This window comes from Oryctolagus cuniculus, chromosome 15, assembly GCF_964237555.1.
Source record: "Oryctolagus cuniculus chromosome 15, mOryCun1.1, whole genome shotgun sequence".
Classification (NCBI taxonomy): Eukaryota; Metazoa; Chordata; class Mammalia; order Lagomorpha; family Leporidae; genus Oryctolagus; species Oryctolagus cuniculus.
In genome coordinates this window covers 4,445,372-4,471,294 of record NC_091446.1, presented here as the reverse complement: position 1 = coordinate 4,471,294, position 25,923 = coordinate 4,445,372, and the positions used below count along the sequence as shown (strand labels likewise).

General features: G+C 55.9%; 1 protein-coding gene across 2 annotated transcripts in view; it reads left to right on the top strand.

Moving 5' to 3' along the window:
• Window positions 1-25,923, top strand: part of DOCK1 (dedicator of cytokinesis 1) — a 494,355-nt gene that overhangs the window by 401,231 nt on the left and 67,201 nt on the right. For both annotated transcript variants that reach the window (XM_051833503.2, XM_008274844.4), the window contains exons 32-33: window positions 9,393-9,451; window positions 15,571-15,719. In XM_051833503.2, the coding sequence (XP_051689463.2) occupies window positions 9,393-9,451; window positions 15,571-15,719 (208 nt within the window). The remainder of the gene's footprint in view (window positions 1-9,392; window positions 9,452-15,570; window positions 15,720-25,923) is intronic.

Below are 25,923 nucleotides of genomic sequence, written 5' to 3'. Positions count from 1 at the left end.
CGGTGGACTGGGCTTGCTCTAAGTGCTCCATGGGCATTTTTCACATACGCTAAGTGCAGTCATTAAAAAAGAAAAAAAGCAGACCTCGCCATTAAGCCCTGTTTTCATCTTCACTAGTTCCAGATGCGGAGGGTGGAGCCCTGTTCTCTCCAAGTCCCTGGGCCAGTCACAGGCCCCGAACGCACAAGGCAGCATCCTGCCTGGCCGTGCCCAGCCCCAGAGCTCAGCCTGGGCTGCTTTCAGGATCTTCCAGCCATGGTCTGTAGCTGTCGCACTGGAAGGCAGCTTTCTCCGGGCTGTCTTTCCTGAGTTCGGCACCTGCTGTCTGATAACCTTTGATGGAAACAGTGTTCCTTGCTCAGAAAAGGGAGGTGCACCTGCCGAGCCACGCACCAGAACAAGGGAGGCCCCGTGTGTGTGCCCGCGGCCCGCAGGACTGCCTGCATGGTGCACCTCCTTGAGGCCTGCTGGGGACTTTGTCCCTGACCTTGGCTCAGTGTTGAGAGACAGGTGTGCCAGTCTGCACCGTCCGGACACTGGCCTAGCAGGGGGGCTCTTTGGGGCTCGCAGGAAGTGAGGTGAGGCTGCTTGTGGCCACGGCTGTCGGTGTCCTTTGGCTGCCCTCATGGTGCCAAGTGCTGTAAAACGGTAACCGGCACACACTGAGCACATCACCACACAACCCCTGCAGCACAGACGACCTCGGCTTGTCCTGGTTCACTAACGAGGGCTCAGCCTCAGCAGGTGGGATCACCTGCCCGTGTGGGGTGAGGTGAGGCGGGGATGCAAACGCAGCTCCGGCTGACTTTGGAACCCGCTCACTGCCAAGCATGTGGCGCTCCCTGGCCTTGGAGGCGCCTGCGGGGGCGGACAGGTGCATCAAGCTGAAGTCTGCCCCAGAAGAGCTGGCGTGTCCTTTGAGAGCTTCGCAGTAAAACACTTTTGTGCTGAGCACTCTGCAGGCCAGCGCGAGGAGCACCGCCCGGGGCCTCCCCTTGCTGGTGTGAGTGTTAACAGCTTCAGCTAAAACAGCATCAGCGAATGCATTAAACGCACAGGGCCTTGGCCGCCAAAGGAAACATTTGCTTCCCACGCCGCTGTGTGGACGCAGAGGCTTCAGAGCCAGGGAACATTAAACACCGCCAGCTGGTGTCTCCCCTCGGCGCAGGGCCTCCGCCTTCCCGCTCTTGCGACTGGGGTAACGAGACCTGGGACTCCCCTTGTCCCCTCCCACGGGGATTTCCTGGGGAAGGACACCTGAGCATGTCCCCAGGCAGCTCTGCAAGGCTCTGGCAGGACGGCCTTGGGCCCCCATGGACTGTACTCCATGTGGGGCGGTGACAGGTGACTGAGGACATGGTGTTCTTTGTGCCGGAGTTAAACCTGTGACCCCTGAGGCTGTGCAGCATAAACCACAGGGCAGGTGCACCTGTATTTGCTGTATTCCTCGTGCCCTTTTACACTCTGTGCCCACTTTGTAATCTGTTTGCAGATTTTGTTTCTGTGTAACTAAGCCAGCATAAGGAACTTTTCAAGGTGTTTACCCCAGTGCCTAAGTCTTGTAGGCACACAAAGTATCTAGAAATATTTTTTTTAAAACTGACTATGGGCTGACGCCTTGGCTCAGTAGGCTAATCCTCCACCTGCCGCGCAGGCACACCGGGTTCTAGTCCTGGTCGGGGCACTGGATTCTGTCCCGGTTGCCCCTCTTCCAGGCCAGCTCTCTGCTGTGGCCCAGGAGTGCAGTGGAGGATGGCCCAGGTCCTTGGGCCCTGCACCCGCATGGGAGACCAGGAGAAGCACCTGGCTCCTGGCTTCGGATCAGTGTGGTGCACCGGCTGCAGCGCGCCGGCTGCGGCGGCCATTGGAGGGTGAACCAACGGTAAAGGAAGAGCTTTCTCTCTGTCTCTCTCACTGTCCACTCCGCCTGTCAAAAAAAAAAAAAGATTATCTGGTAAGAAGGGATTGTGCCTATTCCGTGCTCAGGCAGGGCTTGGCTTTGATGCTACGGACAGAGAGGGAAGACACCTCGTGGAGGGATGTTCACAGCCTAGTGGGAGAGGCGGAGAATAAGTAATGTGTGGAGCAGTAGTTGGGACGAGGACTGAGGACCCTGGCGGCCAGCAGGGGGCCCTGCAGAGCCCAGCATGGGGAGCCAGAGGGTTCCCCGCATTGTGGACCGCCCAGCTGGCTGGGAAGAAGGCCGGGAAGTCTGCTAGCTGAGAACACTAAGAGCTGGTCCGACACCAGGCCAAGGGAAACAGTCCAGTCTCCAAGCAGGGAGAGGCGCTGGTGGTCGAAGCAGAAGGGAGTAGCAGGGCCTGGGGCTCGGGGCTCAGAACACAGCACGAGATGCTGGTGACAGTGGAATTGACCCCACAGGTCGAGCCAGTGGCTGGTTGCTGATTTGGAACATAGCGGAACAAAATGCCTGCCCTGATTTTTTTGAAGATTTATTTATATCTTTATATAAGGCAGAATTACAGAGAGGCAGAGAGAGATAGAGAGAGACAGAGAGAGAGAGAAGGTCTTCCATCTGCTAGTTCACTCCCCAAATGGCTTCAATGGCTGGAACTGGACTGATCCGAAGCCAGGAACCAGGAGCTTCCCCTGGGTCTCCCATGCGGGTGCAGGGGCCCAAGCACTTGGCCCATCTTCCACTGCTTTCCCAGGCCACTGCAGAGAGCTGGATGGGAAGTGGAGCAGCCGGGACTCGAACTGGCATCCATATGGGATGCTGGCACTGCAGGCAGTGGCTTTACCCGCTACGCCACAGCGCCAGCCCCGCACTGATCTTTTTCTAGAAGGAAAGCCCTTAGGGTCTCAGAGAGAGAGAGCAAGCACCCACATCACACCCACTTAGCAGCCCCAGGAGTGCCCCTCACTGGGCCTCCCTGCTACGCCATGAGTTCAGCCACAGGAATCTGAATGGGGTCCCTCGCCCATCCCAGCCAGCCCTTCCCCCTCCCCGCCAAGCCCGGCAGCTCTTGCCCGGTGCACAGCAGGAGACTCCGTCTTCAGAAGCCCTGCCCGTCCACTCCTGCTTGTTTGCTGCTCATCCTGGTGACAGAGGTCGGGAGGGATAATGAGGACACCCCTGCCAGAGACACTCCCCAGAGCACAAGGGAAGAACGTGGCCGAATGGGCCTCACCACGCAGAGGGCTGACGGTCACAGCCGCACTGAGGGTGAGGCTCGCCAGTGAAGCCAGAACAAGCCGCCGCTAGGACTCGAGGGCCATGATAGTAGGGACAGCTTGGGCAGGGAGGACGGACATTCCCCCCCCGGCTGCCGCGCCCCTCTCCTCCCCACGGCTTTGACATCGCTGTGGGTCAGCTCGATGGTGGACTGGGTACCAAGTGGGTCAGCCAGGAGCGAGAGCACAGAGGCGCTTCAGTGCTGGGGCCCAGGCTTTGTCCGGGAAAGAGACCTGAGCCTGGGCTTGGGCCTGAGTCAGCCTCGGCTTTAACACCCTGGGACAGTTACAGCCTCCCTGTAGGCTTGAGCGGCAGAGTCCAGCTTCAGGCCTCTGCACAGGGGGCAGGGAGCACCCCGCAAAGGCCTCCCCCCGCTCCCGCTCGGTCCCTCGGCTCCTTCTCTCCCTTCTTAGAGGACAGGTATCCCCGTGGGACCCAGATGTCACACAGACAAAAATATCGCGGCACTGGTTCGTGTGTTTTTCTTCTCCAAGCTCCTGTTGACGGGTAACTGCCGCTGTGACAGTGCTGAGGGGTGACTCGGCCATGGGGGCTGCCCCTCCTCAACAGAATCCCGCGGGAGTGGGCTCCTGGCAGGTTCCGCTCCCGTCACTCGCTCTCTGCCCCTCCGCCCTCCCTCCCGCCTTCTGCCTTGGGTCTGGCAACGTGGTCTCGGCTGACACCTGACCCCCGCCATAGCCCCGTCAGGCCCTGCAGCCGTGAGCCGGGTACATGCCGGCTCTGCCGTGTTCTACCCGAGCACAAGGCAGACTCAGCCGCACCCCGCTATACGCTGGGTTCTGAGAGCCAGCACAGTAACGGCCGGGCGTGGACGTGACCTTTGAGGAAAACCGAAGGGAAAGAACCGCTGAGAAGCCCCGTCCTGCGATGTCGCCTGCCTGGGAGCTGCGATTGCATTCCAGGAGAGAGCAGGAAATGGGATAGATTGGACTTGTGTTTGTGCTGATTTTTTTTTTCAAGGGACTCAAATTATTCAAATTAGCTTCACTTTAGGAGCTAGAAGTAGACCCCAGGAGACAGACTGAAGGGGTAACCCTGTGCCAGCTTGGCGTGCAACAGCTGAGTGGATGCCCACGTGCGTGGGTGATGAGTGCTGCTGAGCTGGGTGACGGTGGTGCAGGTGGAATGAGGCCACGCCGGCCTGTCTACCTGGGGTCCTGTGCCCCTCTCCACCAGGAACCCACCCACCAGTCTTGCCAATTCAGGTGAAAATGCCTCCCCCCACCTGACTCCCTTGCTGTCTCCGCCTGCCCTTTCGCCACCTCACTTCCTCACCGCCCCCACCTCCGGCTGCCTCGACAGGTGCGGACTCGGGCTGTGGGGTGGGCCCTGTCGGTTGCTCTCCTTGCACCCCTTACTCTGTGCCGTAGTCAGGTTTCTGCTGCTGCACACAGTCCCCGAGGCTGAGTACTTCACAAGGAGGGCGGCTTATTCCGCCCACGGTTATGGAGGTGGAGCATTTCAGCAGTGGGACAGCAGCCCGTGCTGGGCTTCCAGTAGAGGTCCCGCCCTGCTTGCCATGCGGTGGGAGGGTGGGGGGTGGGGTCGCACATGCAAGAGAGAAAAGGGCATGCACCTGCTCCCCAACACCCGCCTGTCACAGTCCCTAACCCCTGCCACAGGTCCTAACTCAGTCTCTGGGAAAGACGTTAGTCCGTTCTGGCAGGTGGTACCCCCATGACCTAAGCACTTCCCAGTAGACCCACCCCTTACAGGTCCCCCACTCTATCACCAGTACGTGGGGGACCAGCTGCTGGCCCAGGAACCTCTGAGAACAGGCCACCTCCCAACCGTCCACCCTGTCTCAAACACTCCCCTTCCCACCACAGAACTCCAGCCAGGTTTCTCCTGGCTCCCTGCCATGCAGCATTGAGTGGTGGGACTTCTCAGTTATTCTCTCTCCTTAAGAAAAACGCTTTTCCAGTTATAATCAAAACAGCCTGGTACTGGCAAAAAAAAAGATGTGTGGGCCAGTGGAACAGAACGGAAACTCCAGAAACCAATCCACACATCTACAACCAACTTTGACAAAGGAACTAAAATCAGTCCCGGGAGCAAGGACATCTCTCCAACAAATGGTGCTGGGAAAACTGGATCTCCACATGCAGAAGTATGGAGCAGGACCCCTACCTCACACCTTACACAGAAACCCACTCAACATGGATCAAAGACCTGAATCTATGACCCAATACCATCAAACTATTAGGGAACATTGGGGAAACCCTGCAAAACATTGGCTTAGGCAAAGACTTCTTGGAAAAGACCCCAGAGGCACAGGCAATCAGAACCAAGATTGACAAATGGGATTACATCAAATTGATAAGTTTCTGTACTGCAAAAGAAACACTCAGGAAGCTGAAGAGGCAGCTGACAGAATGGGAGAAATTGTTTGCAAACAATGCAACTGCTAAAGGATTAATAACCAGAATCTATAAAAAGCTGAAGAAACTCAACAACAAAACAAACAACCTAGTTATGAAATGAGCAGGGGCAGTGAGGACACAGTGAGCGGGGGCAGTGAGGACACAGCTGGGGCAGTGAGGACACAGTCAGCTGGGGCAGTGGGGGCTCAGTGAGCGGGGGCAGTGGGGACACAGCGGGGGCAGTGAGGACACAGTGAGTGGGGGCGGTGGGGACACAGTGAGCTGGGGCAGTGGGGGCTCAGTGAGCGGGGACAGTGGGGACACAGTGAGTGGGGGCAGTGGGGGCTCAGTGAGCTGGGGCAGTGAGGACACAATGAGCGGGGGCAGTAGGGACACAGTGAGCGGGGGCAGTGAGGACACAGTGAGCGGGGGCAGTGGGGGCTCAGTGAGCTGGGGCAGTGAGGACACAATGAGCGGGGGCAGTAGGGACACAGTGAGCGGGGGCAGTGGGGACACAGCGGGGGCAGTGGGGACACAGTGAGCTGGGGCAGTGGGGGCTCAGTGAGCGGGGGCAGTGGGGACACAGTGAGTGGGGGCTCAGTGAGCTGGGGCAGTGAGGACACAATGAGCGGGGGCAGTAGGGACACAGTGAGCGGGGGCAGTGAGGACACAGTGAGCGGGGGCAGTGGGGGCTCAGTGAGCTGGGGCAGTGAGGAACAGTGAGTAGGGGCAGTGGGGGCTCAGTGAGCGGGGGCAGTGAGGACACAGTGAGCGGGGGCAGTGGGGCAGTGGGGACACAGTGAGGTGGGGCAGTGGGGGCTCAGTGAGCGGGGGCAGTGGGGACACAGCGGGGGCAGTGAGGACACAGTGAGTGGGGGCGGGGGGACACAGTGAGCTGGGGCAGTGGGGGCTCAGTGAGCGGGGACAGTGGGGACACAGTGGGGGCAGTGGGGGCTCAGTGAGCTGGGGCAGTGAGGACACAATGAGCGGGGGCAGTGGGGACACAGTGAGCTGGGGCAGTGGAGACACAGTGAGGACACAGTGAGCTGGGGCAGTGGGGCAGTGGGGACACAGTGAGCTGGGGCAGTGGGGCTACAGCAGGCTGTGCTCTGACAGCTGGGGAGCCGCTGTGGGGTGGACGCGGACACGGGAGTCTGAGGCATTGATCCCCTCCCCCACACTTTGCTTTGTGCCTGTGGCTGCTCCCCCAGGGTAAGTCTGGGCACTTAGGCTGTCCAGGGTGGCGCCCAGCTCTGAGCTGCACCCCCAGGGAAGGAGCTTCCGCCCAGAGGCTCTGTTATCTGGTTTCCCTGCTCCGTGGGAGCCTCCTGAGGGCGCTGACAGCTGTGACTGTGCCCAGGGCTCGCTCGGAGGCAGGCATGGACTCATCAAGAGGCCTGGGATGAAGACAAAGTGCAGATCAGTCTTGCTGCCAGGGAGACGCGGTCTCGCCCTCCCTCTTCAGTCCTGATGCTGCCTTTGCCCCAGGCCCGCGTGCCCCCCCGTGCCCCCCGGTGGGTGGCTGCCAGAGCAGCACGTGTGGCATCTGTGTGCCGCGGCGGGCCTGGCGCTCACCAGGGTGGCGTGCTCAGAGCTCCGCTGCTCCCTGCTCTCACAGGGGCCTCAGTTTCCCCTGGAAGAGAGCCCTCTTCTGGCCCAGGAGGGCCCACCCCACACAGGCCTCGGAAGGCGCAGGTGTCAGCACCAGTCTAGGAAAATGGCACATCACTCCCTGGGGCCACTCATGACCTCACCTGCTATACCCACTGCTGCCAGGGGCTCCTGTGCCCAAACCTCGGAGCATCCAGCCCCCCTGGGAGCTGAGGAAAGGAGCTGAGCCCAAGGCCAGAGCGGCACAGACGCCGACACAGGGCAGCCCAGCGCTGGGCTCTTGTTTCTGTGGATTTTCTCAGGATGGGGTGGACATCTGGGTAGCATGGGGGTGGGGATAAGCTTCAGTTCATCAAGACATGTGAAGCCGGCCTGTCTCAGGGCCTCAGGCCACCTCCGTGTAGTGAGGGTCTAAGGTGGCAGGGACCCCAGGGCCCGGGGTAGAGCCTGTGTTCCCAGGCCCAGCCCCTCTGGTGCTGCATTCTGGGCTTGCCCCAGACCTGCTCAGCTGGGAGGTGCCTCGTCCACCTGTACCCTCAGGAACCTGGGAGGGGGTTGGCACAGGTGTGCCCCTCCTCCTGATGAATGCCAAGAGGGCACCAGCCTGCCTGTGGCCACGAAGCCACCACGTCACCCCAGGGCCTGGCGTGGCGGCAGGATCCCTCTGTCTGCAGAATGAAACGCATTGGGGCACGGCTCTAGAGCGTGAGAAGCGTAACTCGACACGATGGAGTCGTATGGCCTGGGGCAATCTGGGGTGGGTCCTGCCCAAAACTGTGCTTTCCTCTCCCCCAGGAACACGGGTCCAGTGGCATTGCTGCTGGTCCCTTTGCACTGCCCCGATGGGCCCACCCCCCAGCTGAGGTTCCCTGTCATTCACTGAGCGCTCACTTGGTGGTGGGGCTGGGCTTGGGGTGATATCTTTCTTTTTTAAAATTTATTTACTTAAAAGAGTGACAGAGCAAGAGAGACAGATCTTTCAACTACTGGGTCACTCCCCAGAGAGCCACAATGATCAAGGCTGGCCCAAACCAGACCGAAGCCAGGAGCCTGGAACTCCTTCCTGGTCTCCCACTCCCACATGGGTGGCAGGGGCCTGAGAACTTGGGCCATCATCTGCTGCTTTCCCAGGCACATTGGCAGGGAGCTGGATTGGAAGTGGAACAGCTGGGACTTGAACCGACACCTGATGTGGGATGCTGGCACTACAAACAGTGGCTCAGTCCATTGTGCCAGGACACCAGCCCTGGGGGTTCTCAGAGGCCCAGCCCATCCTGGAGGGAAGGATCAGTGCTGTGGCCTCCCCCACACCGTGCCCAGATGCCAGGACAGATTTTCCCTTCCTGGGCTGTAGCCGTCTCCTGCCGTGAGTGACAGACAGGTGCTCGGGGCACCATAATGAGGTGTCAGTAGGCTGTGGCTGTTGACTTAGCAGGATCATCTGTAATCAGAGCCTTCCCTCCCACGTCGGCTGCCACCAGGACAAACGAACGGAGCCGCTCCTGACACAGCTGCTAACTGCGATGCTGTATGCTAATTTTGCAAATTATTATTTTTAATATAATCAGGTTTTTCCTTAGGCAGTAAAGGAAAAAGTTAAATTGCTCACAAACTAATAAAGGTTTATCTTCTGAAGCATCGAATTCTGTTTACTCCTGAAACACACACCTCCTGTGTTCACCCACGGGGAGGAAAATTAGCATTTATTTTCCCTGGTAAACAAAAACCAGTGGAATATTTGTCGATGCTTCTTGGTGTTCAGCCCTTCCTGGCATCAATGATACAGAGGAAGGTGAGACGCTCGGAGGAGGCCTTCCCCTTCTCCGGGGCTTCATTTTGCTGTGGGAAAGCTGCTGCCGCGTGGATGGGCTTTGTGGCCCCCAGAGATTGGCCTTGTATGAGAAGACAACCCCACGGCAGCCCTGGAACCAGGAAAACAGAGGAAGGAAATGCCTGCCCCCCCACCAGGGGAGGACTTTATGTAAGCTGCAGCCATGGGAACAGGAAGGTCCTTGAGGGTCCCCACCCAGGGCCCTGTGCATCCCTCCTCCTTCCACCCCTTTTCTGGGAGAAGTCAGCGCTTTCACGCCCCCTTCATCGGCCCCAGCGACGGAAACCTTGGGTTGCACTGACTGTTATCCACGTCTGCTTTTCCCACGCTCTAGAGAGTGACTCAGCGACTTTCCTTCCCTGCTTTCCAGGTATGGAGACATGAGGCGGCAGATCGGCTTTGAGATCAGAGACATGTGGTACAACCTTGGTGAGTGGCTGGGTACCTGGGCGGTCCCTGGTGGGTCATGGCCCTGGCCCTGTCCGCCAGTGCTGGGACATCTTTAAAGTCTGAGTGGCCTCTGTTTTCAGTAAGAGATGGAAGACCAAAGGAGAGGGAAGAAAAGCTGATTGGGGCCGGCGCCTCGGCTCAATAGGCTAATCCTCTGCCTTGCGGCGCCGGCACACCGGGTTCTAGTCCCGGTTGGGGCACCGGATTCTGTCCCGGTTGCCCCTCTTCCAGGCCAGTTCTCTGCTGTGGCCCGGGAGTGCAGTGGAGGATGGCCCAAGTGCTTGGGCCCTGCACCCCATGGGAGACCAGGAAAACCATCTGGCTCCTGCTTTCGGATCAGCGCAGTGTGCCGGCCGTGGCGGCCATTGGAGGGTGAACCAATGGCAAAGGAAGATCTTTCTCTCTGTCTCTCTCTCTCTCACTGTCCACTCTGCCTGTCAAAAAAAAAAAAAAAAAGAAAAGCTGATTGGTGCAACAGAGAGGTCGGTGGAGCGCCCCCTTGTGGCTTGCTGGCGCCTCTCGGTTTCTCTTGCATCAAACCATGGCGCTCATCCTGCTGCCACGTCCTGTGTTCAGACCACAGAACCCAGCTTCTCAAGGGTTTATTTACCGACTCACAGCTTGATCCTGTACTTAGATACTAGACAAACTGCCACCTGGGGCGGGGCACATAATGAGCTCCTGCACTCACGGCAGTAAGGGACTTGCGCATTTAAGATATGAAATCGGTGTCATTTTGTTTGTAAATAAAATAATTAGTACAGTTCACCTGTCCATTCTCATCAGTAACAGCAAAGAATTGTCTATTGAAATTTTAACCAATACAACATAGAATTCTTTTTTTAAGATTTATATGAGAGGCAGAGTTAACAGGGAGAGACAGAGAGAGAGGCCTTTCATTTGCTGGTTCACTCCCCAAGTGGCCACAACAGCCGGCGCTGGGAAGCCAGGAGCTTCTTCTGGGTTTCCCATGTGGGTACAAGGGCCCAAGCACTCGGGCCGTCTTCTGCTGCTTTCCCAGGCCATCAGCAGGGAGCTGGATTGGAAGTGGAGCAGCCGGGACTTAAACCAGCGCCTGTATGGGATGCCGGCGCTTCAGGCATAGGTTTAGCTTACTACACCAGTGCACCAGCCTAGCACATAGTTCTTTCAGATGAGCTCCTTAAAGAGAGGGCCGATGATTATCTGGTGTCTGCTCGCCATCTGTAGTGTGCCCCCTGTGAAGCTGGCCCACCCTAAGTTGAGAAAAAGCTCTTCCTACACTCACAGCTCTGGGCCTTGCTTTGTGCAGACGGGTCCCAGGCTCCTGCTCACCGTGCGGTGGACACTTGGTGGCCTCGCCCAGCTCCTGAGCTGGGCTGCAGGTGCACTGCCTCCCTCTGGATGGCCAGGGCTCTGCTTCGGTCCTCAGAGCACCAGAAGCCCACGCGGCCTGGAATGAGAAGGCCCGGCTGTGCCTCAGGTGGGGTACATCAGGCCACTTCACTCTCTCATCTCCCTGTTGCTCGAGAGTGCCACTAGTTCCACCAGGGCGGGGACCAGGTAGCTGCACCCCAGCCTGTGTCCTTCTTAAGTGGCCGCTTGCTGCCTGCCTTCAGGAAATTGCAAAAAAGATGCAGAACAGAGCGATGGGGTCAAAGCAGAATGGACTTGGATGCAGGTGGGCAGCTGGACCTCATCACCCCTGAACACCCCCGGAGCAGACAGGAGTGGGGTTCGAGGGCCTCACCTTTGATGTGGTCAGCAGGTACCTGGTGACCTCTTCCTGCCTCCGAGGGGGGGGACTGCTTGTCCCTCCCGAGGTCCCTGGTGTGTGACGGAGGCCCCTAGGAGTATTTCAGGTCTCTGTATTTCTGCTGAGTTAAGGATGGAGTCTTCCATGCGCATCCTTGCCCAGGAAAGGAAAGACAGAGGACCTGGGAAGCAAACCCACAGGACCCTCGTGGACAGTGCTAAAACACAGGAATGGAGAAGTCTGGGTGCTCACGGGCCCCCGGTTAGGGTCTGGGGGATACAAGCCCAGTGCGGAGGCCCCAGGCGGAGGGCACGTTGGTCGCAGTGGCTCTGTCTGTGCCTTCTCAGTACAGCCTGTCCCTGCACGCGCTCCGTGGGTGTCAGGACTGGAGTCGGCTCAGCAGCCCTCCAGGAAATGGCCAGGGCTTCGCTGGTGACTTGGCTGTGACAGCCACAGGGCTCAGAGTCCAGGTGTTGGCTCTCGGCCATCAGAGGCCCTGCGGAGCTCACAGCCAGGAGCCTGGTGGGCCCCGTCCTGTCCTCTGTCTTGCCACCATGCCTCACCCCTGGGGGGAGGGGAGCTGCTGACTCCACTGGGAGTTTCCCTCCTACCGTGCCGGCTCTGCAGCCTCAACCTGTGTCTCGGGGGTCCTGGGCTCCCGTTCTGCAGATGGGGGGGGGGGGGGGCTGTGTTGTCGAGATCCTTACAGTGCTGAGGCCCAGTGATCTGGTGACATTAAGATCCAGTGATGTCAGCAGCAAAATGTTAAAGTTTGCAGAACAGGAAGGTTCGTTGTAATTAATCGCTCTGTGTTCCTTCTTAAAACTGTGCTCCGAGGGATGCATTTGTCCTTCGCCCTGGCAGTCCAGATGGTGGGCCTCAGGCCAGGCAGAGACCGCGTGTCGCTGCAGCAGAGAGGGAAGCAAGAGAAGTGGAAGGGACGTGCAGGGGGAGGGCGTGGAGGGCGCCGTGGTTCCGTGCTGGACCTTGGAGAACCCAGAGCCTTGGAAGAGGTGACGTGACCCCTTGCCCACCCCGCTCTGGCCAGCCAGGCTATCAGCGTAGACTCACAGGCCCTCGGAGAGCAGCCTCTGTCTGGGGCCATGCTCCTTGATCCTTCCTAAAATAGAGTGACCACCTTCTTGTGGGCTGGTCAGCATCCTCTCTCCAGGACACGCTGCGAAGTCACGTAAATGCTTTCTCATGAAGATCCTTCTTAGGACCAGGCTCGATCAGGATTCGCACATCATGTAGGGGAACTAGCGACACCCCCAGCCCAGGTCCCGGGGGCGGGTACATGAGAAATGCCTCCTTCTTGATGGACAGCTGCTGCCCCCTGCACAGCTGGCCTGGGTCCTGGAGCCCTCGGCTCCTGTGGTGGTGCCACGTGACAGGGTCCCTGCCAGGCATAGAAAGAGTGTCCACACCCAACCCTGGCTGCTGCCGGCCGGGGTTGTCCTGGTGGAGGGTGCTCTGGCCTTTCCAGTTTGGGGTGAATTGTCTGATTTTAAGCATTTTTACTGTCACATCTGGAGCCCCAGAGACTGGCCAGCGCTGAAACTGGTTGCTACCTTTCGTGCCTGTTTGCCACCAGTGCAGTGAAGGAAGCGGGGATGGGTCCTGCCTGAGTCTCTGCGCAGTTCCTCTTCCAGGACCATGGGGAGGTCCTGCCTCCTGAGGGGGCACGCTGGTCTCTCTCTGATTTTCTGTGGAATTTTAATTAATGCATTTAAGAGCCACCATCAGAGAGGACTCCCATCCGCAGGCTCACTCTCCCCAGATCTCTGGGGGATGAGCAAAGCCAGAACGCGAGAACTCAGTCTGGGTCTCCCACATGGGTGGCAGGAACCCAGCTACTGGAGCAGCCACCGCTGCCCCCCAGGGCCTGCGTGGTGGGAAGCTGAGTCAGGAGCTGCATCCCCGCATCAAACCCAGGTTCTCCCGCTTGGGACACAGCATCGTAACCTGAGCCTAACCTCCAGGCCAAACGCCTGCCCGACTCAGGGTTTAGAAGCCCATTCAGTGAGGTGATTGTGTTGACCTTGTCTGTCTTTATGCCCCCAGAGGCTGGTGAGTGCTGGGCACTTTAGATTTGGGGTACGGTTAAGAGAGCAGATTTCCCCCATTCCGTCCTGTCCCTGGCTGAGAGTCTGTGGTTAACACACAGGATGTGTGTTCTGCAGCTTTTCAGCCGTGAACTTGCCTCTGGCACGAGACTTACACCGTGACCTTCTCCCCAACGATCGCTCTTCCTTTATCTCAGAAAGGAAGGAAAATCGCATGGCCTACACTGCAGGCGCATAGTCTACACTGCAGGCGTCACCTTAGTCCTCCTTGATTCCAAACTCAGGTTCATCATGAAATGTGAGCACCGTGTGCCCCAGGGGAATGCAGCTGTTGAAACAAACAGAAAAAAAGTGACTGCCTGAGAGCCAGGCCACCACCCTTGCTCCCCTCGGGGCTGTGGTGAAGTTCAGTCCCCAGCGGTCCCACTGCCCATGGGCCTCAGCTGTACTCCAGGGCGTCCTCCCCTCCTGTGGTAACTTACTTTTCCCATCCCCACTTGCACAACCACTTGTGTGTCCCTCCCAGCTTGGGGTAATGAAAAGTGTCGGTGACGGAACTTTATGACACTGGAATCGTGGCTGATGAGCAGTGCCCCGTCACTCTCCTCTGTCCTCTGAAACCTCGGCGCTGACATTTTTCAGGCATAATACGGGGAAGTCTCAGCTGAGGCCTCCGTATGACAGCGTTTTCTGGAGGGTGCTTTGTAGAAGTTACATGCCTTCCGGAAACATTAAGCACTTGGGGAAGTGAGGAGAATCAGATGGTTGTAGCCGTAGTTAAAGTGTTAATTATTTAGGAAAATAATAAAGTTTTAATTGTATTCAAATCCATTATTGAAGGTGTTGTTTTGAGTGTGTGTGTCCACCCGAAAACTTTAGACCAATTATTAAATTATGTATTTCCTTAAGTATAGTTATTTGTAATAACCAAATGAGTGCAGTCTCTCTATAGAAATCTGTATTGGCTGAGTTGTTAAGAAAACTAAATTCTCTTGAATATCGTTGAGTTCCTGACCATGTCAGAAATATTAGTAAATATTTACAGAATAAATCGCCGACGTTAACACGGTGTCACGCGTAACGCACCCGAGTGTTTAGTTTCTTCTGGGCTCCCCGTTAAGTGCTGGAAACGAAGCGATGCTGACGTGTGGTGAAAAGAACAGAACCCAGAAAAGCCTTGCCGGCGGCTGCTCTGCCCGGTCCCCGTCCCCTTCCTGTGAGCGCACAGCGTCCCTGGGTGACAGGTGGCTGCTGTCGCTTCTCCCACCACCTTCTGCTCACTTCAAGCTCTTTGTGAGCTCACCCGTGTCCCCCTGGGGCTCAGGAATTTAGCAGCTAGAAGCTATAGCGTGGGGCACCGTGGCAGCAAAAACCCACCCGAGCAGGAGGGAGAGGCCCTCTCCTGGCTCAGGCCCGGTGCTGGAGTCTCTGCTGGGCCCGTGGGTTTCCCCCAGGGACGCTGAGTTAGCGTCTGAGTCAAAGACAAGGCCCAGAGGAGTAGGAGAGCAAGATCTCCAAGAAAACAACTGAACTAGAAATGTGTGCAGACAGCCGGTCTGTTTTTATTTTAGAATTGTTGCATTGCCAGTGGTGCGTTTCCGGTACAGAGAAGTGGGCAGAGTCTGAATGCCATGCAGAGGTCCTGTGACAGGAACCCAGGACCTGGGTTCAAATCCTGTCCCTGCATCTCAAGTGGTTGGCCCATTCAGCAGCCTTGGGAGTAGCCCAGCGTCCCTATCCATGACACGGGTTAAGGCGCCTGTCTCCCTAGGCTGTGAGGGCACCATGTGATGATGTTGCTGCCGGCTGTGCTACATAGCCAGTGCTTAGTGAATGTTTGCTCTGTTTTAATATTCGTTAGTAGTCACCATGGCAATACTGTTTTTTTTAAAAAAAAATAACATGAAGGTTTACTGAATTTTAAATCCTATCTGGACAAGATACATGAGACAAGATTAATAAATCCGTTCCTCTAATAAACATTTTCATCTCCAATAATTGCCGGGGAAGGTAGCTGTTCACACTCTGCGGCCGCTGCTTTGTTTTGCTTCGTGTGTCGTCGTTGGGGTGTTCCAGACCTCTCTGCGCATTATCTACGTGGGGCCCAGTGGTGGGCGCCTCTTCGTGAAATGTTGCAACCAGAAGGGACCCAAGTGACCATCTGCCCGACCCCCTTGACGGGTCCCTGTTTCCAGCAGGGCCCCAGTCAACATCCCAGCCCTCTGTATTGTTTGGTCCACCTGCATCCTTTTGGGATCCCTTCATAACTCTTGAATAATACGTGTCTTTATTCCAAGGTCAGCACAAGATAAAGTTCATTCCCGAAATGGTCGGCCCCATCCTGGAAATGACCTTGATCCCCGAGACGGAGCTGCGCAGAGCCACCATCCCCATCTTCTTTGACATGATGCAGTGCGAGTTCCACTCCACGCGGAGCTTCCAAGTGGTGAGAGAGCCCGGGGTGGGGGACGAGCCCCGGGGGGGGGGGGGGGGGGGACGAGCCCGCCCCCAGGAGAGCCCCGGGAGGCGGGGGGGGGGGACGAGCCCGCCCCCAGGAGAGCCCCGGGAGGCGGGGGGGGGGGGGACGAGCCCGCCCCCAGGAGAGCCCCGGGAGGCTGGGGGGGGGGGCGAGCCCGCCCCCAGGAGAGCCCCGGGCAGGCCTGGCGCCGAGGGCGTTGAGTGAGGAAGACCAAGTTCCCTGGAGCTTACGACAGACAAAGCTGTGATTTTTCTGGCCGAAGTAGCTCTCGTGCTTAGCACTCATCTGTGGGGAGGGTTGGTCTCAGCTTTTGCTTACGTCTGTCTGGGTTTGTGTGTGAATTCACTCCTCCATGGAAGCGTCTCCCCTGTGCCCCTAGAGACCCTAATCAAAGACTGTTTGTCATATCTCGCAGACTGGCGGCTAGTGGCAGGGTTGTGGCCCTTTGAAACCAAAAGTCTGCTGTTACCCTTTTAAGTGTGTGTCTGGGTGTTTGTCGCATGCTTTGGGATGGATGAGAATTGTCCAAAAAAGGGTGTGTGAAGTGCTTGCAGCAAACCGTAACCACACGGAGGGAAAACCACGTGACTGAGACTGAGAAGGAGTGGTCTCTTTCCCCGGATCCCAGGAAAATAAATTTGTTCACACATATGCACACGTGTACACACAATGTGTATATGTGCACACGTGCATGTAGTGACTTTTTAAGACATTTTATTTATTTGAAAGGTGGAGAGATAAGGACAGAGAGACTAAGATCTATTTGCTGGTTCACTCCCCAAATGGCCACACATCGTCCAGGTCTGGACCAGGCTGAAACCAGGAGCCAGGAACTCCCTCCGGGTCTCCCACGAGGGTGGGTACCTGGACCGTCACCTGCTGCTTTCCCAGGCGCATTAGCACGGAGCTGCATCAGAAGATTCACCCCAGAGCTGATGTGGGGTGGTGGCATCACCAGTGACTGTTAACTCACCGCACACAGCACGCGCCCGGTGGCTTTATCTTTAGGCTTCTGATGGCTTGGTCATGACGCTTAGGAGGAGCATCAGGACAGCCCAGATGCAAGGGGTCCTCTAAATTGAAGGCTGCCTTTAAAAGCTACTGGATGGGGCCGGCACTGTGGCACAGCAGGTTATAAAGCCTTGGCCTGCAGTGCCAGCATCCCATATGGGCGCCAGTTCAAGACCCGGCTGCTCTACTTCCTATCCAGCTCTCCGCTATGGCCTGGGAAAGCAGTAGAAGATGGCCCAAGTCCTTGGGCCCCTGCACCCACGTGGGAGACCTGGAAGAAGCTCCTGGCTCCTGGCTTCGGATTGGCACAGCTCCGGCCATTGTGGCCAACTGGGGAGTGAACCATTGGACGGAAGACCTCGCTGTCTGTCTCTACCTCTCTCTGTAACTCTGTCTTTCAAATAAATAAAATAAATCTTTTTTTTTTTAAGCTACTGTAGTAATCCAAGTTACTGAAATATACTCTGCATTTTGCATCGATTTCTGGGGAGTTTTGAGAGCAGTGCTGTAGTGAAAGGAAACCAAAGCTGCACCTTCCAGGTCGTGTGATTTAAAGGGCCAGTCCTCCTGACCCCTCTGCCCTGCGTTGCCTCCGGGAGGTGGGGATACTCAGATTCTCGCTGGTCAGCCTGCATCGCTATTGCATGAGGCGGTGTCCACACAGAACAATGTCGCTGATGCCTCAGACAGAAGAGAGAGATGCAGAAGAGAGGGACTGTCCGCCGGCAGGAGGGATTGACTGGAGACGCTGCTGTCGGGCAGACCCCGTTCCCAGGCTGGGCCGGGTTCTTCCTCGGCCATCAGTGAGTCTCCCAAGATCTTGAAGTCTCTGACCCAGGGCTGTGACACTGGAATCAACCCGACTGACAGAAAGGGATGTGGGAAGGTGGCAGGTGCTCGGCACACTGGTTAAGGTGCCTCTGAGGGTGCCTGCACCCCGTATCGAGTGCCTGCATGCAATCCCAGCTCTGTTAAGGATCCACCTTCCGGTTAACGTGTCCTGGGAGCAGCAGATGTGGCTCAAGGACCTGGCTCCCCGCCACCCACATAGGAGACCCAGATGGAGCTCCTGGCTCCCTGCTTTGTCTTGGCCCAGCCCTGGCTGTTGCAGGCATTTAGGGAGTGAACCAGCAGACTGGAGATCTGTCTGTCTCTGTCTCTCTCTCTACCTTTCAAATAAAATGAAAATAAATAATAAAAATTAAAATGGGTTGCTGCGAGGGTGAAATAAAACCAGACCCATACAGCCCTCAGCACTGTGTCTGGCCCCATGAAAGGTGTCTTCCCACTTTGCCGTATTGCAGGGCTCTGGGTGGGTGAGCCCCTGTCTCAGGACCTTGGGTCCAGCACCACTCATGGGCCGGGGCGTGGCCATTTCCGAGGTTGGCCTTCAGTGCCTGGGAGCGCACAGGAAAAGAGTGGAGTTGGGTTGTCAGGGAAGTCGCTCTCAGCCCCACACACCCACAGCTCTGCTCCAAAACCCACTGAAAGGGCGTGGTGTCACAGAAAGGCTGTGCTGTCATTGTGCGGGACCCTCCAGGCAGTTTGTGCGCGGTGACCAGAGGCTGTTAATTTGATGTTATTTCAACAGTGGGTAGTTCGGAGGGCTTTTTTTTTTTTAAGATTTATTTATTTGTTTGAAAGGCACAGAGGGGGAGAAGGAAAGGAAGAGAGAGAGAGAGAGAGAGGGAGGGAGGGAGGGAGGGAGAGGTCTTCCATCCACTGGTTCACTCCCGAGATGGCTGCAATGGCCGGAGCTGAGCCAGTCAGGAGCCAGGAGCCAGGTGTCTCTTCTGGGTCTCCCATGCGGGTGCAGGGGCCCAAGGACTTGGGCCATCTTTTACTACTATAGCAGAGAGCTGATCAGAAGTGGAGCAGCTGGGACACGAACCAGCACTCATATGGGATGCTCTCGCACTGCAGGCAGCGGCCTTACCCGCTACGCCCTAGCGCTGGCCCCCAGAGGGCTTTATGGGCTGGGCAGGACTGAGGGGATCGGTGCCTCCTACCCCATGGTTTGCTCCCTTCCTTCCTGTGCTCCCGCTCTTGGGGGAGCGAGCATCTGCTTACATGTGTGTTTGTTTTGTGGTCCCTGTTTACTGTTTTTGTGCCAGTGATAGAACATTTAAATGCTGTGTCCAGTGTTTTGTAATATATCAAAGACGTTTTCTTTGAGAACACAGACTAAGGATGCCATGACATTCATAAAACAAATCGGCCAACTCATACTTGCCCATACCCTAGAGCTGGGCTTATAGGTGATTTGCAGATTTTCACTAAACATGAATGAACACATTCGTGCAATGAACACATTCATGCATTTAACTTGAATTTGTTTTGAAAGCCCAAGTATATGCTCTCAGAAATTCAATTACTGATCCAAACTATCTGTGTTAACTTTAGACATGACTGCCGTGAGAGGTGACCCATCCCTCTTGCTGCTGGCACTAAATCATAGTCCCAATTTCAGCACCAACTCACCGGAACTACGAGTTGTAATTTAAAATGCTTTTTCTAGGCAGGAAAACTCATCTGACTTTCTGAATTTTGTATGACTCAGGCCCAAAGAAAGACTTTGTGAAAAATTGCTACTAAAGCATCAGGCAAAGTGGGAAATGTATTTATATAGATAACTGTCAACTAGCCCGGAAAACGAAGATCAAAAGCCCTCAAGACAGTCTGTCGTCTGTCATTTCTGAAAGCAGCTTGGGTGAAAATAAGGTAAAGGCAGTTGGAACAGAGATGAGTGAGAGCTCAGCTGCTGGAGTGCGCCTCCTCTTCCTCACATCCCTGTGGTCCTCCTGACGCCCACTTCCCAAGGAAGTGCCCCGTTCTCTCCTGCTGCAGGGACACAGCTGTGCTGGCAAATGGCATGGAGCTCATGCCAGCTCTAGAATGCTCCCCTCCCTTCTGAACACCGTACCCCTTGGGGCCTTCAAACCCTGCCCAGTATTGGGGAACCCAAATTGCTGGAGTTAAAACAATGCCAGGCACCTTGAGTTCCCTCTCGTAAGCTGTGGCGGCATCACCGGCATCACACATGCCTTGCACACTCAGGTGCACGCCGCACTCCGTCTGCGTCTAAGCATGGGCAGCCGTTGAAGGTTTTGGTTCGGGGCCATCGGCTGCTCATCCACACACCACGGCAGGAAGTGAGAAGTCATAGGAAACGCCTATTGTGTGTTCATCTCTTCCCAGGAATTTTCTTTTCTGTGGGAGTATCTAAATGCCGTCGGTCTTTCTCGTGGCCCAGCCCTGCCTCCGTGGGTCTTTCTCGTGGCCCAGCCCCGCCTCCAGGTGCTGGACCAGGATTGCTCTTTGCAAACTCTGAGCTTCCTGCCCGTGTCTCCCCTGCAGGTCACCTTGCCAGCTGGCTCTCTGTGCGCCGCGCACCATCCTGGCCTTTGCCCACTTTCTTGGCCTCCCTGACCGAAGGTTGGGAAGCCGCAGGGTCCCCCCTTGAGCCATCTACTGCCGTCTGGCTCAGTCGCTCAGGCCAGGCCTGTCCGGGAGCGCAGCGTTTGCCTCCCACAGTGCCCCATTGTTTGGAGCTCTTGGTTCAACTCATCCTCTTGCCATCCAGTTTTCCGTAAGCGTGGGGCACGGCCCCTTGTGGGGGTGCCTGCAAGTGCGTCCTGGGTGAGCACTCGTACGGTTTGCTGACTCCGCCCCTCTCCATCCCAGGGCTTCCGGGGTGGGGATGGCTGCTGCTGTTAACTAACCCAGTGATCCAACCTAGTCGCGTCCCCAAGGGCTTCGGCTTCATAGCAGGTGTGCAAACCTAAAGCAGCGGGGCGATGACGTCAGGGGTCTGGTTTGGCAAAGCGTCTGTGTTTTGAGCACGAGGCAGCGCGTTGTTTCAAAGATTGCCCAGAGCCGTTCCTACGCTGCCTGCGCGCATGGTACTCTCTCCGCAGGAGCGGCCGAGGCAGCCGCTGGGTTCCGAGCAAACTCCTGCCACTTGGCTCAGGATTAAACTACACCAGGCCGTTCTTGGAGCTTCAAAGGCGTGTGTTACACATTGGCTTTTTGAGAGCTGTCAGGCCCTCCAACCGCAGGGGAGGGCATTTCTCTAGAATTCCCCCCAGTCTACTTCATTTATGTCTCCACTTACGCGAGAAGCAGAACCAACCTTCTGAGCAGGTGTGTCCGGGCTCGCCCTGCCGTGCGCTCTCTTGGTGGTGCCGTAGGCTGGCGTGGCGTTGCCGTGTCCGCCTGTGACCGGGGCTCCTCTCTCCAGGGCTGTGGTCAGTGCTGCCCGTCAGCTTACCTGCACCTGCTCTCACAGTCCTCCACTGGAGGGAGGAAGCTTTGCAGAAGGTTGTGCACAGAGGCCCTGATGTAAACAAAAACCCTGGAGGGAGCTGCGCTGTGCAGGGCCTGATGCCCCCAGAGCCGATGCGACCCCACGTGAAGGAGCTCGGGCCAGACAGGAGCCTAGGAAGAGGAAGCCCCCGTGTGGGCGGGTGGCTTTGTTGTGGGTTGGGGTGCACCGTCACAGCAGTCTGTGGCCGCTCAGAGGGAAGACAGCACAAGCAGTGGGGTCCCCCCCCACCCCGTTTCAACCTCAGCAGCTCCCTCCGTTCCCACTTAACCACTGCGCTGATCCGTCCCACCCCTGCCCATGCGGTGAGGAGGGAGGGTGCCACCTTGGGAGGGGCCTTTCTTCCCAGAGCTTGTGTCGTCGTCGCTCCCTGCAGTGGGGAGCCAGGAGCACAGGGAGAGCCTCTCCCAGCAGGCTCCCTGCAGCTGAGCCCTCAGGGGGGCCCCTCCCCTGCACCCCTCCCCCAAGCAGCTGTCCTTGAGGGACTTCAGCCACACTTGGCTGTCCCTGGTCACTCCCATGGGACTGCTCTGCCCTGTCCCCCTGGGGCTCCATCTCCACTCAACAGAAGCCCATTCCGCATATCCACCTCTTCCTTTTTCCTCTGAGTGTCCCCTGCCCTTGGCCACTCTGCCTCTTCAGTTGTTTCTGATGACCTGGAGGCCCCACCCATTCTCCTAAGCTGCCCCCTCCCGCTGCGGCCGCCTGCCCTCTAGTCCCTGGGGACACATTCCTGCCCCTGTGGCTTTAGCCATGGCTGCGGTTGTAGTCGTCCTTCCTGATCCACCTCACTCCCCCGCGGGACCAGAGCAGCAGAGGGCTGTAGGAAATCTGCGTGCTTCTCCATGGAGAGATCCCACCCGCGGGGGGTTCAGGATCTGCTGAGCTGGCGTGGAAGCACTCGGGAGGAGTCAGCACCTTCGTGCACCTGCTGTCCCTGTCTTGGCACACCCAGCCCCGGGGACAGGACAGGAGCCCTCCCCCCTTCTCCCCAAGAGCCCTGCCCTCCAGGAGCTAACGCCAAGGCTCCGTCTCACCCTTGACTTCCTTTGAGACCTTTAAGAGTATTCTCCCGGCATTTTTTTTAAAGAACTCCATTTTTTGTGCCTTTGGAAAATACAGAACTAACAGCTGAGAGCTGCAGCAAATGACCATATGAGCCACAGAGCATTAATAAAAATGGAAAGGAAAAGGCTCCACAGCCAGATAATATTTTCCATCACAGAGCTATTTGCCGTCATCTGTGTAAGACCCAGTAAAATGCTCCCCAACTTCCAGAAACCCCCATTTATCCGTAACCCTGTTAGAACGTGAGTAATCTTTATGTCGTCAGTGTAGCCAAGCTCCTGTCTGAATAATCCCCTCCTACTGCCCATGCCTGTAACCTTAAGCAAATAATTGAATAGCCCAAGTGGATGCTGGCAGCCTCTGCCACTCGGTGGGAAAGCCAATATATTTTGTACTATAATGTGAATGTGAATAAGTTTGGTAGCAATTTTCTCTTGTTTATTCTTCAATTCATTGGACTTTTATTTGTTGGGGTTTTTTTTTTAATCTTTGTTTTCAGTTTCAAAATAATACTGATTTTATTGCTTTGGACGTTTCAAGAGGAAGCGTAGCATGAGAATCAGGCTTTTATTCCATTGAATCCAGACCCACATGTGGTCTGAGAGGTCATAGAAGCCAATACCCTTTACTGCGGGAGTCCCGATTCCATTGAATTCTGATCCTAAAAGCCCTCCAGCAAAGAGATACTCAAATTCCCATAATCCCCTTTAAACCAAATTAACCTGGACTCGCCTGCGGCTGTGTTTCCCAAGTCCACCGTAATTGCTCGCAGCCTCAAAATCACTCCTCCATCTGTATGTGGAGATGGGGGCAGCAGCTGCACCTGTCTCAGGCTGTGGTAACAGCCAGGCAGCCAACGGCTCCCCAGCCAGGCGGCTCTAACTGTGCGGCTTTGGGGTCTTCAGGCTTCTGTGTATTTCACTAAAGCTCCAGGGTCAGTGACCCACCCTGCTTGGTGGACATAGGAGAGAGAACATGGTGGTTTTAGAATGTGAGATGGAGTGCCAGAGATTAATTAAGTGTGTAATTAAGTTTATAGAGTGGTTAGGCAAGAGGAATGCAATATCCATGAAAATATTAGAGTCTGAGCACAGAGATTAAAGGCTAAGCGATAGTTTGGAGGCATCCGTAGCGTTGAGGATGTCAGCTCGGGGCCCCCAGCCCCAGGGTTTCAGAGGGCCCAGCTGCCCTCCGCACAGCCGTGCCAGCGCCGTCTCGTCGGCCATGACTGCCACCGAGATGCGGTGTAGCGGCTCTGTCCTGCCCACCCGTCCTGCAAACACTGCAGGCGCAGCTCACCTAGAGGAGGAAAAGGCACAGAGTCCGCGTCCTCACGCTCCCCGCAGCCGTCCCCTCCCTGTGGTGCCTTCTGAGTGCTTTTTCCTTGATATTCAGGAGAAAGCGGAGCACTCTGGGCAAAGAGCATCTGTCTGCTAGGTTTTGTTTATAAATGGTTGAAGACCCTGTCCACAGCTCTTGGCAACTTCCAAGCCCTCGGTCACTGTGGTGGGTTATTTGCAATCCTCCCTACCAGGCTCACATGTAAACCCAGATCTGTTGTATAAAAGTGTGTTCCTGAATGGCTGCAAAGTATAAGCCTGGTTTTATATGCACTAGAGTGAGATTGGGCATCTACCCCAACACCCAACTTGTGTATTCTGAACCAAATATAATTGGCTTTTGGATTATCCACTTCCCGGGACCCTTCTGCTCCCTGGAATAGGAGCCAGTAACCCGTGGTTACCTGTGGCCTTGAGAGGCAAAAGCAGAGATTCCTTCCTAAGTTAATTGAATTAAAGTGGCATCAATGCCACCGCGAGCGCCACCCACCTGCTCCTTCACTTCAGTTTAGCAGCCACCTTCCAGAGAGCCTTGTGTTCGTGAGCGGCCTCGTGGGTTTCATGTTCTCGAAGGGCTGCTGGTAGCAGATGCTTAGCGATGCCCTCTGGTCAGTACTCTAAGCTGGATGCCCCGTGGGTATTTTTGTAGCGAAATGCATGATTCAAAAGAGAAAGGAAAATATGATGATTTGGCTTATCACTGGAGTGAGCCTCTGCCACCTTTTAGGCTGCGCAGTAAACCTTCGCTAGTTGCACGCGACCCGCAGAGAACCTTACAGCAGATCACCAGGCAGCGTGCATCCATGAGTAAGATCATGAACACGATTCTTGTAAAATCAGCTCTCTCCACCGGCTAATGTACTCTCTCCACTTTATTGGTACAGGATCGCTTAATTCAGATTGTGACAACAGTTCACAGCACACTAGCCACTTGATTCTAGAATGTTCTGTAAAATTAACACAGACTCTGGGATCAGAGGCGAGGTACTGCTCTCTGGAATGGAATCCTTGCTGATGAACAGAAGCGGGTCGCCAGGTGTTTGTGCGATTACTTAGACTAGAAGTTAGTAAAATTGGAATCAGCTGTGTCCTGCTGCGCTGATTCATCCACTCTTTTTAGAAAATATTAAATTCATCAGATAAAATTTGATAAGCGGCATACTTAGTGTTGGCGATCCCTCCCTGCCTGTGTTTGTTACAGTTAGCAGAGAAGATGTGCCGTTGTCACAAAGTAGACTTCACGTTCAAATTGCTTCTGATTTACAAGTCCTGAGTCATTGTAAACATTCCTGTGTTCGCTCATCGTAGGATAAGGCATGTTTCTCTGCATTCTCTATACCTTCCTTTTTGTAAGTACTTGCTAAAACGTGTGTAATTGAATCGTGTTTTCATTCAATTTAATCTTAATTTGTATCTTGCTTATTGTTGTGAGGCGTCAGCAATCATCCAACATGACACCGGCAGGGAAATGGACCACCTTGCGATGCCAGCCGTGGGCTCCCAAGGGTGACCTGCCTTGCATTAGATTCCATAACGAACCCCCTTCTGCAGAATTTCTGTTTGCAAAGAGCAGAGTAGAGTGGGTTAGTATCAAAAAGTTGTTATTTTACTATAAAACTCGTTATCCTGAGACTTCAGGTAAAAAAAAAAAAAAGCCATCCTTCAGTGGAACCGTCTCTCTGTGTGTGTCCGTAACGTCCCTGAATTCGCAGACCAGGCAGAATCAAGAAGAGGTGTTGATTTGGGGGAGCAGACCGGGAGGAAGGTCCAGGAGAGAGCTGAGAGGCTGAGGGAGGCCGGGGCCGGTGTGGTGCTGTGAGTGCTTGACCCTTGATGTCGTGCGAGAACCGGTGCCCCCTCAGGCCCTGCGTTACGCCTTTGTTCAGCCGGAGCATGACCAGGTTGGGGCTGCAGGCAGGGTGTCCTGGCGGAGGCCGCTTCCTGGTCCCGTGAGACCCCTTGCTTTCAGCTTCTGGGGCTGAAGGGCTCAGAACCAGCTTCCTTCCTGACAGCAGGGCGGCATCCGAGTCCCCGCGTAGAGGATGGAGTGTAGCAGGTGAGGTAAGCGCACCACCTGGCGTGGAAAGACCCGGAAAGCAGTTGTGTCCGCTCCCCAGCGGCCCGCCCTTTCGCTTCTGCAGAAAGTCCTCCCCAGCTCCAGGCAGCCTGAGACCAGGCGTCCAGTAATTTCTGGGCACACAGCACACTCATCGCACTGTGCGTCATTACCATGTCTCGAGGAAGCAGCGGTGGCTGGGGGAGAAGAGAATCCTTGCCGTCACAAATTTAAGTTCTTAGGGGATTCTAGCTGCAGCAGGGCATTGTGGGATCATCACCCAGGAAAGCAGGTGATCGACATGTCTTTTAAAGTGACCACAGGGTGCTTCTGCGCCCCGAATTCGGTCGTTCCCTTGGACTCTTCCCCCGT